The 15,497-nt window shown below is 42.0% G+C and overlaps 1 protein-coding gene across 2 annotated transcripts in view; it reads left to right on the top strand.

The window, feature by feature from the left end:
- The window catches only part of boc (BOC cell adhesion associated, oncogene regulated), a 28,929-nt gene extending 13,790 nt beyond the window's left edge, over window positions 1-15,139 (top strand). For both annotated transcript variants that reach the window (XM_086066665.1, XM_086066666.1), the window contains exons 2-17: window positions 184-313; window positions 595-867; window positions 3,810-3,956; window positions 5,132-5,275; window positions 5,518-5,811; window positions 7,336-7,608; window positions 7,694-7,962; window positions 8,518-8,683; window positions 8,794-8,862; window positions 9,931-10,140; window positions 10,218-10,393; window positions 10,472-10,880; window positions 11,969-12,183; window positions 12,256-12,326; window positions 12,407-12,543; window positions 13,643-15,139. In XM_086066665.1, the coding sequence (XP_085922791.1) occupies window positions 202-313; window positions 595-867; window positions 3,810-3,956; window positions 5,132-5,275; window positions 5,518-5,811; window positions 7,336-7,608; window positions 7,694-7,962; window positions 8,518-8,683; window positions 8,794-8,862; window positions 9,931-10,140; window positions 10,218-10,393; window positions 10,472-10,880; window positions 11,969-12,183; window positions 12,256-12,326; window positions 12,407-12,543; window positions 13,643-13,779 (3,102 nt within the window). In that variant the 5' untranslated portion in view covers window positions 184-201 and the 3' untranslated portion in view covers window positions 13,780-15,139. The remainder of the gene's footprint in view (window positions 1-183; window positions 314-594; window positions 868-3,809; window positions 3,957-5,131; window positions 5,276-5,517; window positions 5,812-7,335; window positions 7,609-7,693; window positions 7,963-8,517; window positions 8,684-8,793; window positions 8,863-9,930; window positions 10,141-10,217; window positions 10,394-10,471; window positions 10,881-11,968; window positions 12,184-12,255; window positions 12,327-12,406; window positions 12,544-13,642) is intronic.
- The last annotated feature ends 358 nt before the right edge of the window (window positions 15,140-15,497 follow it).

Raw genomic sequence — 15,497 nt, 5'->3', positions numbered from 1 at the left:
GACCACCGATCAAACAAAGGAGTGCACTCAGCATCATGCAGTACTTCAACGCATACTCTTTCAGTTTCTGGACATCTTAATCAAACGTGATATGCAAATTTTTCAATACGTGATGATTATTTTTGGGAAGTTGTGGCACATTGCCATTTATTGACCGTCTTTGCATTTTGTGTAATGTTTCAGAGGGGAGTTGCATGGAAGATGTCTGGAAAACGCGACTGGACTCCATGGATAAGAAAAAGAAGCACTCCCGTCTTGTGCGCTCTGGGCGCAGTACTGCTATGTTGCCTTCAGAGCAGCGCCTCTGTCTCTGGTGAGTAGATCTTTAGATTAGTGTATAGTCTCCCATATGGGTTTTTTTTTATATTTTTTTTTATTTTACATTTTTTATTTTTTTACGTGGGTTTTCCCCTAACACCTGGCGCAGGGTAATCCTTGCCAAGGACAAAATATTTCGACTGGCAGTGAGGGCGTGTTAACGCGTCTGGCAGCTGCAACAGCAATTTGCTTGAAACTAGAGAATGCAATTTGTGTAGAAATTGCGTGCCGATGGTGAATAACTAACAAATCCCCCTCCTCCGCTCCATCATGTAGACGAAATCCCCGAGTTCACCGAGGAGCCCGACTCTGTGGTGCAGAAGCTGGGAGGCAGCGTGAGCTTGCGCTGCTCCGCCCGGCCAGCTTCCGCCTCCATCAGCTGGCGCCTGAACGGCCGGCAGCTCATGGACGGAGACCTCGGCGTGGCGCTGGGTCCCGCGGGCTTGTTCATCGCCACGCTGTCCAACGTGACGTTAGGCCGCTACCAGTGTGTGGCCACCACCGGGGTTGGGGCCCTGGCCAGCGTGCCCGCTGACGTCACCGCAGCCAGTGAGTAGCCACCCACGCAGCACATACATTTTGCTTCTTTTTTTTTTTTTTTCCCCAGTTTGTCCAAAAGAACGTCCAAAAAACACAAGTTGTTGTATTTTTCCTCTATAAAAACACTCAAAGCACCCACTTTTACATCCTGAGAGTTGGCGCATCCCCTCAGCCCAACTGCAACCCTAAAAAAATCAAACGGAACACCTTTCAGCTACTTTTAGAGCAGTATGTCCCAAACTTTTTTTTTTTTTTTAAAGGCCTTGTTCTAATGGGGTTGCGACTGCTGTCAGTGTATGCGAGGTTACATTTGATATGCATCCTGGGACTGCGAGGGGGCCTGAAGCCGTGTAACCTGAAGCGCAGGAATGGAGGGGTAGGGGTTCGGGGGGGCGGACACCAGGGGCCAGTCGGAACAGGAAGAGGGACCAGGACTTGGCGAGTAGCCTCCAACCCCCGTTTGCTCCCATAACACCCCCATTGCTCTCCGTAGGGCCTGACAGCTGGCCCCCGTGATGAGGTTCGAACTTGTAGCCGTGCGTGATGTGATGCCATGCGTGAGGAGGATGATGATGATGATGAGGATGATGATGATGACACCAGGAGGCGTTTCAGGGCCAGTCGAGACAAGATCCCCTCACAAGATGAGACGTGGTTATCTCCTTTCCACTTTCTCCTATCTCTCTCCAAGATAGCAAAACACAACGCAGGATGTTGCAGTATTATTACAAATTCGCAGCTGCCCGCAGTCTCCTCACAGATCAAATGAATGTCGCTATCAAGAAATAAATATGGTTAAATTGACCAACTTAAACACACATGCTATAACCTATCATGAATGCCTCAGTGTTACACTCCACAATCTCCACTTTGCTCAGTTCTTGCTACCCACAGTCTCTTGGATAATATTAGTTTCCTAAGTGAAAAGTAAATAAGGAAGCTACAAGTGGCCAAAATAGACACGCACGTTTGTATTATGTCACCCTGGAATCTGTCTTATTATCACATGCCACAGCACTCTTTTGTGTTGCTGCCCGCAGTCTCCTTTTGGATAAATTGAGCTTCCTTCCTGAGAAGTAAATACAAAAAACAAGACTAGAAATAACCAAAGATAAAACATGAATATGATCTCATCCTGGATAAAGCAGTAGGATCACACTCCAATGTGCTTTGTTTTCTTGCTGTCCACAGTCTCCTCTAGGATAAAATGAGTTTCCTTCTCAAAAAGTAAATACAGGAAACATGACTAGAAACGACCAACATAAAAATACACTGTGATCTCATCCTGGAAGCAGTAATATCACACTTGACAGTGCTCTGTTTTCTTTATGCCCACAGTCTCCTCTTGAATAAAATGAGTCCCCTTGCTGAAAAGTAAATGACACACCTATTTTGTCACCCTGAATTATGTCGTATTATCACACTTCACACACCACTCTTTTTTTTTTTTTCTTCTTTTTTTTTTTGCCCGCAGTCTCCTCTTGGATAAAAGGAATTTCCTTCCTGAAAACTAAGTTCACAACACGGCTAGAAAGTAGAAACAACCCAAATAAAAATGTGATCTCATCCTGAACTCAGCAGTACCACCACACTAATGCGGCCCACAGTCTCCCTTTGGATAAAATTGCTTTATTGCATTGCTGTGAATAATATACTGATAAATATGCAAATAGTGGAACACATCTAGATGCCCAGATGCCAGCCCTATGTGCCTGAGTGCTGCCATATTATACTCCACAGTCTCAACTTGGAAACATTTCCTGAAAAATAAAACCCTAACAATGTCATCACCTTCGGCCGGGCCTCGAACTTGTAGGGAGTTGCTCCATAGGGAGTGCGTACGTGCCTGCTCCCGCCTCCATGGTTTTTTTTGTTTGTTTTTTGGGGCTATGGGGGTACTTTGATTCCCCGACTACCCTCCGTGCTATGATTGGAAATCCATAAAGATGAAGGATTTAAGCCGGGCCCCCGCCAAGCATGCGGGAGGTCCGCTCTGCTTTATGAACGCAATCAATCCTCCGATGCACGCTCGCACCTGAGAGGCGCCCATATGTGTGGAAGAATGTGGGAGGAGGAAGGTGAGCAGATATGAGTGAGGGCGGGGGGGATGGCTGTAAAAACAACCCCTGATTGATTTTGCAAATGGAGCGCTCGCAGCACTTTAGCCTGACATGTCTTTGGCTGCGGTAAGGTGTGCGTTCTGCACCCCCCCCCCCCCCCCCTCCGCCTCCTGCATCATTCCGCCACGTTTTATTGCTCCGGCAGACAGACAGCAGGGCCCGGCGAGTAAATCAAGAGCCGTCTTGCAGAGAAGCCGTTTGTTCTTTGGCTTTGAGTAAATCACCGCGACGGGCCCGCAATCGGCCAAGAGCAACACACCTTCCCGGGAAAAAAGAATGGAGCGAGGTCGTGTTTTGTAAGGGATACATCACACGGCTCTTCTGAAAAAAAACAAAAATAGACTAATTGTGTTACTTTTTGTCTTAATCGTCTCCTTCTATCAGCCCCGCCTCCCTCGGTCCTTTTCCCGGCTTCTTAAGAGCGGTGAGTGGCGCTTCCTCCCCGAAACCAAACTGGATCCCTGAAACTCTATAGCGCGGACACCTCTCACCTCTGACCCCTCCGTCAGGCCTCTGGCAGGGGGTTAAGGGTTCAGGGGTCAGATCTGTGTCTGCAGACTGTGTGTCTGCGGGACACTGGCGGCACATGCACCCCCCCCCCCCCCCAACCACCTTCCATCCCGGTAATCCCGCTCCCACAGAACGTGAGCTGCCCCCGGCGTAATATTTGCCTTGCGAAATTTGATTGGACTGTGTTTTTGCCAAATCAAGCCAGGCTTGCATCCTTTTCTTTGCAAAAGGAGACCCCCATCGAACCCTAACCCTGTATGAAGAACACCGTTTTTCAAGCCGTGTTGCAACCTATGTGATGCCTCTGAATTTTCTTCTCAGAGCTGCGCGACTTCGAACCCGACGACCAGCAGGAGATCGAGGTGGACGAAGGCAACACGGCCGTAATCGAGTGTCACCTCCCGGAGAGCCAACCCAAGGCGCAAGTCCGCTACAGCGTCAAGCAGGAATGGCTTGAGACGTCCAAAGGTACCCGACCTCCCCCTCCACTTCCCCGCGCTATCTTCATCATTTACTGGAATGCCGTCAAGTCGCTATCTGAGCCCATCATTAAAGCGCTGATAAAGGCGGATTATCTCAAGAATGTTAAATTACGGCAATTGTGGCCTGTTTATTTTTCAAAGTATTTACGTCGAAAGTTGCCTGGGAGAGAAGAAAAGCGGCCGTGCTTTTGCGGCTGGTATGCTAATAATGCCTGCGAGCTGTAGGCTCCTGATAGCAGACGCTTATCTGCCAGGAAATGAACGTTTAAACGTGGACTCGAGGCTGCCACCCTCTGGTATAAACTGGAAGTGGAGCCAGTCTAACATTGCGAAACATCCATCCATCCGTTTGTATAGGAAATAGTGGCTATATATTTTTTTCTTTAGTATTGTTTACATACGTGTAGAAAGGTTTGGACTCCTCAAAAAGTTCTCACACGGTAAAACAAAAAAGTAAAGTAAATTCTAAGGAAATGTTTGCAAGGAAAGTTTTGAGTACATTTTTATCAGTTTATTTAAAAAAAAATAACATTCAGCTTTGTTGACGGCTACTCTACCACTTGAGCCATGCCACACTTGCTGTGTCCAAAATGAGACAAAAAATGGGTCTCTTGGAGGTACAAGGATTCCGCCTGACACCAGCAATATACTAACACACATGAGTAGTGGCATGGCTCAGGTGCTAGAGTGGCTGTCTCCCAACCTGAAGATTATGGGTTTATTCCTCAACCCATGAGTAGCTTTTCTTTTCTTTTTTTTAATAAACCCCCTTGTAAAGTGTACTTAGAATTTCTGAGTGAAAAAACTACTAGATTTTTTTTAAAGTAAATATTACTTCTTCTTTTTTTTCTTTTTTCTTTTTTACCTGAAGGTTGTGGGTTTGTTCCTCAACCCATGAGTAGCTTCTTTTTTTTTTTTTTAATAACCCCCCTTGTAAAATTTACTTAGAATTTCTGAGTGAAAAAAAACGTTACTAGATTTTTTTTCAAGTAAATATAATATTTTTTACAGTGCAGTAGGAAGTGTCCACACCCCCGCACCCTGCCGTAAAAATAGCTCGGCACGCTCGTCGCCTTTGTTTTCACATCTGCGTCGCGCGTTCTTAACATTCGTCCTTGGCCGTGATTTGGCTTTTTAGAGCTGTTTCCTCTCCTTGCGCAGGGAACTACCTCATCATGCCGTCAGGAAACCTGCAGATCGCCAACGCCACGCGGGACGACGAGGGCCCGTACAAGTGCGCCGCCTACAACCCCGTCACCCAGGAGGTCAAGACGTCCTCCTCGGCCGACCGCCTGCGCATCCGCCGTAAGTCGCCATCAATAGTCAACCGCAAATGCGCAAGGGGATTACTATATATGCTATAAATTTGCATCACGGGACACATGTGGCGCACACTTGCCAGTTTAGTGCGACGTTTTTCATTTGATGTCGCCTGGCAGCCATATTTCTTTTAAACGCTTGAACCGCATTCAAAGAAAGAAAGTGCGCACATTGTGATGTCAATTACAAGCAGGAAATCCCCCCCCCCCCCCTCCCTTCCCCTCCAGGGTCCACGTCGGAAGCAGCCCGCATCATCTACCCGCCGGCGTCCCGCTCCATCATGGTGACCCGGGGCCAACGGCTGGTGCTGGAGTGCGTGGCGAGCGGCATCCCCACGCCGCACGTCACGTGGGCCAAGGACGGCGAGGACCTGCGCGTCCACAACAACACGCGCTTCCTGCTCAGCAACCTGCTGATCGACGCCGCGGCGGAAGGAGACTCGGGAACGTACGCCTGCCGGGCCGACAACGGCATCGGCGCCACGGTCGCCGCCACCGTGCTCTACGACGTGCAAGTGTTTGGTAAGAGAACAGTCGAAGTTCTGTTTTGTTTGACGACACACGTCTCTACTGTCTCCTGTCCAAGGTTATGGATTTGTGTTTTTCCAGTGATTTTCCGCCTATGTTGTCACAGTCCCCCTCTTGCAGCTGGCTTGAGTTAAAGTCACGGCGCTGCAGTAATGAGCTCAGTTTCCCCCCCCGATTCACAAGAAGTCAACCATCAACTCAGCCTTGACGCACACGTGCGCAATTTAGTCTCCCTTGTTGGAATATGTTCACATTCTTGGCATGCGGTCACATGGGGGGGTGGGGGTATTTTTTGGATCAGGTAAAAGGTATTCAACAAGTTATCATTGGCCCTGAAAAAATGGTGGCTAGCTGTTTAATATTCATGAGAGGATAGTTTGTTTCGGTTTTACGAGAATCATTCTGGTACTTTGCGTTTTTTTTAAATTATGGACAGATTGTTAATTGTGTGGTATTGATGGTTAATATCTTGAAACAAATAGAGACAAAAAATGGAGTGCATTACTAGTCAGCTGTGTAAAGATTTTTTCCATGACTCAAGTTAGTTTAATCTTTTAAATTGCATTCATTAAATATTGCTGGCGTCGGGCCAAAATCTCATAAGTCACAATTTGATATATATTTTTTCTCATATCTCTACTATTGGTCAGTCCACAAGAATGGGTATTATTTTACAAATTATTGGATAATCTTAAGTGTTGAAAATGACCTGCTCTCTTTGATGACACAATGTTAATATATTATTATTATTATTTTATGTATTTATTTTTTATTTTACTTATTGTATTTTATTGACTTTAAAAAAATATATGTTATAGTTGGTTTTACTAGATTTTATTTGTAAGATATTTTGCGGATCTCAATGCCCAGCACTTAGGAAATTCTTGTTTATAAAATGTGCTATAGAAATAAAGTGGATTGGATTTAAGAGTTGAACGAGGGGTCTCCTGAAAATTTTTGTTTTGGCCCGAATTTTAGAGATGCAACATTAATCAACAACTACTTTTATTGTTTATTTTATTAAGTAATTAATTTTTTAATAATTTTTTTATTTATATACTTTTTTTTTGTTGTTGCAATAATAGATTAATCGTTTATCGGCACCGTTTTAACGTAAAACTGTATAAATCCCCAAATATTCAGCCAGTCAACAGTAAATATTCTCTGATTTATGTCAATCAAAATGTGCAAACATCTGATTTTTATTTTGCAAAACGATCAATAATTTTTCCTATTTTCTGACTCATCTTACAGACTAAGCCAGTTACTGAATCATAATCAATATATTCAATAATTAATGTCCTGTTTTTTAATAAAGGGATGAAAATGTAAAACAAATTACACCAGATTTATTCATTAGTCCTCAAAAAATTGACAGATTAACAAATTATTAAGAAACGTATAACTTTTATCATGCATCAAAATAAATAACAGTATTTTTTTATATAGATTTCTGTTTTAATTTGTAAATTTTTATGATGACTTCTAAATTGTCTGTCCCCGTCTTTGTCCCTCCAGAGCCTCCCCAGGTGGCCGTGGAGCTGCAGCATCAGGAGGCGGCGTTGGGCGAGACTGTGCGCTTCTCCTGCCAGGCTCGCGGCAAGCCGGCGCCAACCGTCACGTGGCTGCACAACGCCGTCCCCCTGTCGCCGTCGACGCGCCACCGCCTCACCTCGCGGATGCTGCGCGTCTCCAACGTGGGCCCGCAGGACGAGGGTCTCTACCAATGCATGGCGGAAAACGGCGTGGGCAGCTCACAGGCGTCCGCGCGACTAATCACCATCTCCACCGGTGGGTGACTCGCGAGCCGCCGCGCAGCCGGCGTTTATTTCGATTGCACCAAAAACGATGGTTATCCCGATTTTTGTCTTGACAGGGATTCCGCCCAGGGTCAAGCTGCCCTCCATGTATCGCCCGCTCAGCCCGGACAAAGTTCTGAGGGAGCAGCCGCCCGTCAGGCCCGGCGCGGCGGGGGCCACGCTGCCTCTGGACTGCGCGGCGTTACCGGGACAGATTCTGCCCGCCGAGGCGCCAATCATCCTCAGCCAGCCTCGCACGGGCAAAGCCGACAACTACGAGCTGACGTGGAGGCCGCGGCACGAGCGTGGAGCCCCCGTGCTGGAGTATATGATCAAGTACAGAAAGGTGAGGATCAATACGTTGTTATTGTACTACGGAAAAGAGGATTAGGGCCAGTGAAGAGAGAAAAACAGAGTTTGGCAGGATTCTCACTTTATTCTCACTTTTAAGTCAGAATTCTTACTTTAAAGTCAGAATAATATTAGCACAAATAAAGTCAGAATTCTGAGAATGAAGTCCAAGGATATACCCAGGAGAGGTTATTAGCCACTTCCTGGCTATTAGCATTAGCTTAGCATGCTAAGCTAACACATGATATGTGATATCACAATGAGCCCAGGATATACCCAGTAGGGGTCATTAGCTTAGCATTTTAGGCTAACACCTGATATATGACATCAGCGTGATCCCAGGATGTACCCAGTAGAAGTCATTAGCCACTTCCTGGCTATTAGCATTAGCTTCTGACTTAAATGTGAGAATTCTGAGAATAAAGTGAGAATCCACCACTGGCCCTAATCCTCTTCCGTAGTGTGCACATTTATTTATTTACTTTTTACACAAGAATCTGTTTGGAAGGTGAAAGCGTTCAACCATACGTGACTTCCGTGCGCCTCATAGGTGGGCGACCCGTCGGCCGAGTGGACGTCCACTAGCATCCCGGGCTCCTTGCACAAGCTGACGCTGGCCAAGCTGCAGCCGGACAGCCTGTACGAGGTAGAGATGGCCGCCAAGAACTGCGCCGGCTTGGGCCAGCCGGCCATGATGACCTTCAGGACGGGGAAAGGTACTTTAGCGACAGCGGCTAGCTTAATGCTAACACACGATGCGAACGAAACGTTGCACTTAAGCGTTCACTTCCCAGACCCGCACTTTAAATCTCGACGTTTCTTTCAGGTCGTAAAGGATTGGGAGGTCATAACGATCTGCCCAAAACTCCCGCGGTTCCGTCGCCAAGCCTGTCGCGTAAGTGTCGCTCCAATTCGCGTACTGTACTAACTTGTATGTCCTTTTTGACTAACGTGCGCTTTTCTCAGTCTCTCTTTCACTTGTCTGCTGGATGAACTCTCAGTAAGTGTCATTCACATTAACACCTTTTAACCTGCAAAATTTTCATGGGAGTTAACGGGCCTAATATATTAAATATGTTCAATTGAAAATGTGCAATGTATTTGAAAAGACAAATCTTGTCTATTAGGTTAGATAAAATATTAAAATTTAACACATTTAATTACAAAAAAACACAAACAATTAAAAAAAAATTATACAGATTTTTTTATGATGAAAAAACTATTCATTGACAGTAATGACAAAAAAATCAGACGAGGAATAAAATATAACAAAATAAACATCAGTCTAATTCTTAAGCATTACAAAAACAAAAACTTACTGAAAAACAAATATTAACAGATTTAAATATATATATATATATATAATATTCTCTCTTCTCCTAAATATTAAATCATAAAATTAAAAATGATTCTGTACTGCTTTTTTTTTTTGCCTCGTGTAGACATTTTGACATCAATTTGTAAAAAAGTAAAAAAAAAATTAAATTCTCAGTAATACAACAATAATAAAATTTTGCATTTAGCATCTTGTATAAACTCCAAGATTAAATACTTTTTTAAAATAATTCTCACATTTTTATTTTAATCTCATAATGTTGCTGATTTTTTCCCCTTGAAATGGGGAGTGGGCTTCTTGATTTGTTTGTGATTTGTAAAATAATAATAGTAAATATAAAAATTGACACAAAATGTGCTATTTTCTGTGGTGAGGGTACATACCACTTTTTTAAAATTACAATTTTAAACGTGCATTTAAGTTTTGACAGTTGTTAATTTTTCATCAACTCTTAAATTCTGGTAATGAAATGGCCATCATTTAAAAATGCTCCCTAAAATGTTCTGTTCAATTCCCATGCAAACTTTTCAGGAATTTCGTTTAACACCTTTTCCTTATCAAACTCACAAGTCTCGTTTGTCCTCATCTGTCCAATCTCATGTCGATTTCTCCGCTCCCTCAACGCAGCTCCCGAGGCGCCGGACAAGCCGACGGTTTCCACGGCGACCGAGACGTCGGCGTACGTGACGTGGATCCCGCGCGGCAACCGCGGCTTCCCCATCCAGTCGTTCCGCGTGGAATACAAGAAGGTGAAGAAGGCGGGCGAGGACTGGGTGACGGCGGAGGAGAACATCCCGCCGTCGCGGCTCTCCGTGGAGATCACCGGCCTGGAAAAAGGTGGGCCGGCTCGAACGCAATCGGCGGAGGAGAACTCGTGACAGCAAACAGTGGTTAACGCCGATTGTCCCTCGTAGGGACGTCCTATAAGTTCCGGGTGGTTGCGGTCAACGTGATCGGGTCCAGCCCGCCCAGCGCCCCCTCCAAGGCCTACACGGTGGTGGGCGGGAGGACTCACGAACGCCCCGTGGACGGACCTTACATCACCTACAACGAAGCCATCAATGAAACCACCGTCATCCTCAAGTGGACGGTAAAGACGGGGGAGAAAAAAAAAAACCAATGTTGAGAACATCCTAATTAACGTGCTTCTTTTTTTTTCTCCCCGCAGTACACTCCTGTGAACAACACGCCCATCTACGGCTTCTACATCTACTACCGGCCCACGGACAGCGACAACGACAGCGACTACAAGAAGGACGTGGTGGAGGGCGACCGCTACTGGCACTCCATCGGCGACCTGCAACCCGAGACGGCGTACGACATCAAGATGCAGAGCTTCAACGAGAAGGGCGAGAGCGACTTCGGCAACGTGGTCATCCTGGAGACCAAGGCCCGCCCCCACCACCACAGGCCCGCCCCCTCCGAGGGCCCCGACCGCGAGACGGGCCGTCAGGGCGGTCTGGTGTCGCGGCCCGGCGACCTGCCCTACCTCATCGTGGGCGTGGTCCTGGGCGCCTTCGTCTTCATCATCGTCGCCTTCATCCCCTTCTGCCTGTGGAGGGCTTGGGCCAAGCAGAGTAAGACGCCCACGCCCACTTATTACGTTATGAGCAAATCAAATCAAATCAACACCCTAGTGTATTTCTAAATGATGCGTTCAAGGGAATTTAGGGAAATGGGAATTTTATCAATTCTCCTGTCATAGACGTTTTCTCAAATAATTGTCTTTTTCTTATTGGGGGGGGGGGGATTATCAAAATTGTTTAAAAAATAATACAACAAAATTACAAATTATAATTTAAAATAATCTGCACTTGAGGTTCATTTTCAGATAAATATATATATATTTTTTTATGAATTGAAAATTACAAATAATTGTTTTTCTCTTACATTGTTAAATTTATAGTTTATAGTTATATGGAATAATGTATAGATTTAAATTTTTTGAATTACAATCTTAAATTTAATGTTCATAAATGTAATTAATTAATTAATTATAATTTATGAACATAAAACACCATTTATGTATTTATTTTTTTAAAGTTCATAAATTAAAAAAAAACCTCTCTAAAGTCTGTCTAGAAACATGTTAATTTTGAATTCAAGGTTATATTTTAAAGTTTATAATTTTCCAAAACTTTCTAAAGACTTTCGAGAAAGATGTAGATTTAATTTATTTGTATTACATTGTTAAATTAAAAATGTATACGTTTTGAAAATATAGATATGAAAATATAGATTTAAGATTTTTGAATTACAATGTTAAATTTAAAGTTATTAAATTTAAAATATAATTTATGGACTTAAAAAGAGCATTTATGTATTTATTTAATAAAATAAAATAAAAAACATTCTAAAGCTTGTCTAGAAACATGTTAAATGTTATATTTATATACATAAGTTTATAAATTTCCAAAACTTTCTAGAGAAGTGTAGCTTTCAAATTTTTGAAATACATTGTTAAAGTTAATACGTTTTAGAATTTTTCTAGAAAATGTCGATTTGGAAAATTTTGAAATGCATTATAAAATCTAAAGTTCATAAATGTTCTTAAGACATCCTAAAAAAATGTAGATTTCGAATTTTTAAATCGTTAAATCTAAAGTTTCATAACGTTTGTGAGCATTTAAAAAAAAAAGTTTTTTTTTTGTTTTTGTTTTTGCAGAGCAAACGTCCGACTTGTGCTTCCCGGCCGTGGCGGCGCCCGTGTCGTCGTCGTGCCAGTACACCATGGTGCCCCTGCAGGGTCTGGCCCTGGTGGGGCGCTGCCCCGCCGACGGCCACCTGACTGTCCCGCACGCCGTTTACCCTCACAACGGGCACAACGGTAAAGCCCACCACCACGAGCACCTGGCCCACGGACAAGCGGGGCTCCACCAGGTACGATCTTGAGACTTGGCCATTTCTCGGAATGTTGATGAATGTTTATTGATGGCGTGGCGTTTGTTGTAGGAGGACACGGACATGGAATGTGACACATTGTTACCGCAGGGACTGGCCAACGAGTACCACTTCTGCGCCAGGTGACGTTCACGCGCCAGCCGACCTGTTTTGAAGGCATTCGAACCCTTTTCACTCATGAGTTTTTTTTCCCCCTCTTCAGAGATCCTGAGCACAACGAGCACACATTAGGGTCAGCTGATGATTCCTCGCTACGGCTCCTCAAGTCTTCTTGTCACCTGGATGACGAGCAGGAGTTCATGCGGGACGGGGACGAGGAAGGGGAGGAGCTTTCCCAAAGTACGCCCTTGTCACTTGTTGTTACTGCTGCCTTCAGTTGTACACTCTAAAAACAGTTGGGTCAAAAATGGACCGATCCTCTACTTGGGTGAACTTGACCCAACTTTGAGTCAAGAAATGGGTCTTTTAGTGTAAAAGTGAAAGTAATGATGTCTTTATTTCTAAAGATGTAATTTAAAAAAATGTAGTTATTATTTTTTTGATTTAGTTATTTTTAAACTATTTTTATTTTGTTGTTGTTTTCTGTTTTAATATTTTATAATAATCTATTTTTCTACAAAAAGTCCTATAAGCAATTGAAATTTTCTCTGAAAAAAAAATAAACCTTTCAAAATAAAGTTTCACCCCCCCCCCCAAAAAAAGATTTCTCTATTTGCTAATTCCTCATTTTACTCAATTAACTTTTTTGAGACACATTAATGTTTCTACATTTTGTGTCTTTTGTTCACAAAACATCAAATAAAAGGTAAAGTAAATGTTTGATCTTCGTTCTTCAAATACAATTGAAATACTTAAAACAAAACAAAAATTCTTGACAGAATTTTGTAAAGGCAGTTTTTTTCCCAAAAAAAAATACAATAAAATTGTTCTCTACATTAACATGCATAAATATATCGATTTTGTTATTTTTTCTTGGATAATTCTCAATTTAGAAAATAAGGCATTCCATAAATTTGCACGGGTTCAACCAGAAACAACCCACAAGGTGCACATTGGCATGTTTATTCCACAATTTCAACACTTCGGCAGAAAGTGGCTTGCCAAGTAAAAAAAATAAAAAAAATTGTTATTAAATGTGCATTAAAATTCATCATGTTATCAGATGAATTGAAGTATCCATTTAAACATATTGGTAAATGACTACCTAATTGAATAAAGTTTTTCGCTTATTGTAACGCAGTCAAATGACATCAACAATATCCGCGTTGTCTTCATGTGCTTCTAATCAGCTTTTCTTTTTTTTCTCTTTTTTTTTTTGAGTTGAGATTCCTCAGTGCGCCACATGTAAGCCGGGGAAACTTCCACGCGCTCATAGTTGACATTTTCCTTCGACCGCCTTTCGCTCCTCCTGACAGCTTTCTCTTTTTCTAAAATGCAGAACGGACGTCTTTGCCCGCCGCCGTATCGCTGGAAGACGAAGGAATTTTCACCACGTCGTCGACCGCCACGCCGCCGCTATTCGAAGACGCCATACAGGAAGCTGATATCCCGCCCAGTGAAGCAACGTATTCGTAAAAAAAAAAGAGAAAAAAAAAGACTTTTTAAAGAGGAATCTATTTATTTTTGTACCACAGATATTTATGTATTTATGCCTTTGTACATACTGTATGTTTGATAACTGTATATAAGGTTATTTTCATATTGAAAGAGGCTCTATTCACAAGTCCCACCCTTTTGTCAAGTGTGCTATTAAATAAAATAAAAAAATGCAGGTTTTTTTTTCATAATTCTAAAGATTTTTTTAAATTAAAAAATAAAACTTATTTAGGGTGAAAGCACAATTATATAGACGATTAAAATGAAGTTAGAATTGTGAATAAAAATGCAATCTATATTATTTAGATTTTTTTTTCTTCAAAATTCTAATTTACTTAGGGAAATTTTTAATTTCCTAATTAACACTGCCATTGACGGCTATAAACGTCAAAAATTCGTAATTAATTGCATGACTTCAATAGTTAACTCACAATTAATCACAAATTTTATATCTGTTCGAAATGTACAATACATTTTTTTTAGGTTTTCATACTCTTAACAAAAGTAGAATTTTTTTTTTTTATAGGAATAGTTAAAATAATTTTTGGACGTTTATAACCGTCAATGGCAGTGAATGAGTAAAAAAAACAACATACTTTCAAGTTTTTTTCCCTTTAACTTCTAAGTTTATTTTTGTAAAGAAATATGGCAAATTCCGTACAACTGAACTTGACACCCTCCAAAAAAACAAATTTAATTGTGCAGAATGTGCTTTGTTTTATTTGTCAGTTTTTCTAATTTTTTCCAACAGTTTATTCTTCTTTCTTTTTTTTAAAGGCTGACTTCATTTCAATTAAAATCTACAAAGGCATTTTTATTCACAATTCCAAATTATTCCAAATTAAGCTTTTGTATTGGAAAATTGTTTCACCTCTCAAAATTTTGACTTTCATCCAAACATTAGAGAATTGTTCCCCCCTTTTAACCAGCACTTGTTCTCATTCCCCACCATCTTCATGGATCCGTCAGTGACGCTTTTTATCGATTATGTATAGCAACAATAACCGCATGATTAACAAGCTATTAGTGAACTTATGCCACATTGTGTGAAAAAGATGATATATTGTATAGTAGTTATTTATTTTTTCCCAAGTCACCGAACGGGATTGTGGACACCTATCAGTCGCCGATAAGCTGCATTCGTCCCTGCTTTGTTACCAAAATGGCCGCCTGTGGCAGGTGTCAGTATTTCTCACGTCGCTGTTTTACAAGTATTGCGCCTTCTTGTGCCAGCAAAATGAAGGAAATTCACAGTGCAGCCTTTCTTTGTACGCGTGTGTGTGTGTCCGTGTGTGTGGCCGAATCACTATTGCATGTAAATAAAAGCTTATGAAGTCGATTTGTGTGTTCGTGCGCGGTGCAGTTTTCCAATTCTTCGCGGTCTTCGAGCCTCGCTGCTTTTGTTTCCCAGCAAAAACAGTTGACAGTGTAATTTGTTTCAAGCTCTGCGGTTGGCGTCATTTTGAATATTTTTTTATTTATTTTTTTGGGAGCTGGGATTGTGTCATGAAAACCAAATTTTCAAATGTTTCAAGATTTTAAATTGTAAAAATGTACTTTTTAATTAATTATACTTTTGCAAAATAGTTGTAATTCAAAGATTCCAATTTTTAAATACTCACTTATTTATTCATTATCTTAAAATTTTGATAAATAATTTTAAAGCAAAATTCTACTTTAGTAAAAACGAAAATGCA

Source organism: Leptonotus elevatus, chromosome 21 (genome assembly GCF_054856555.1).
Source record: "Leptonotus elevatus isolate MCC_2025b chromosome 21, RoL_Lele_1.0, whole genome shotgun sequence".
NCBI lineage: Eukaryota > Metazoa > Chordata > Actinopteri > Syngnathiformes > Syngnathidae > Leptonotus > Leptonotus elevatus.
Note: the sequence above shows the minus strand (reverse complement) of the source record. Positions and strands in the feature narration are given on the sequence as shown.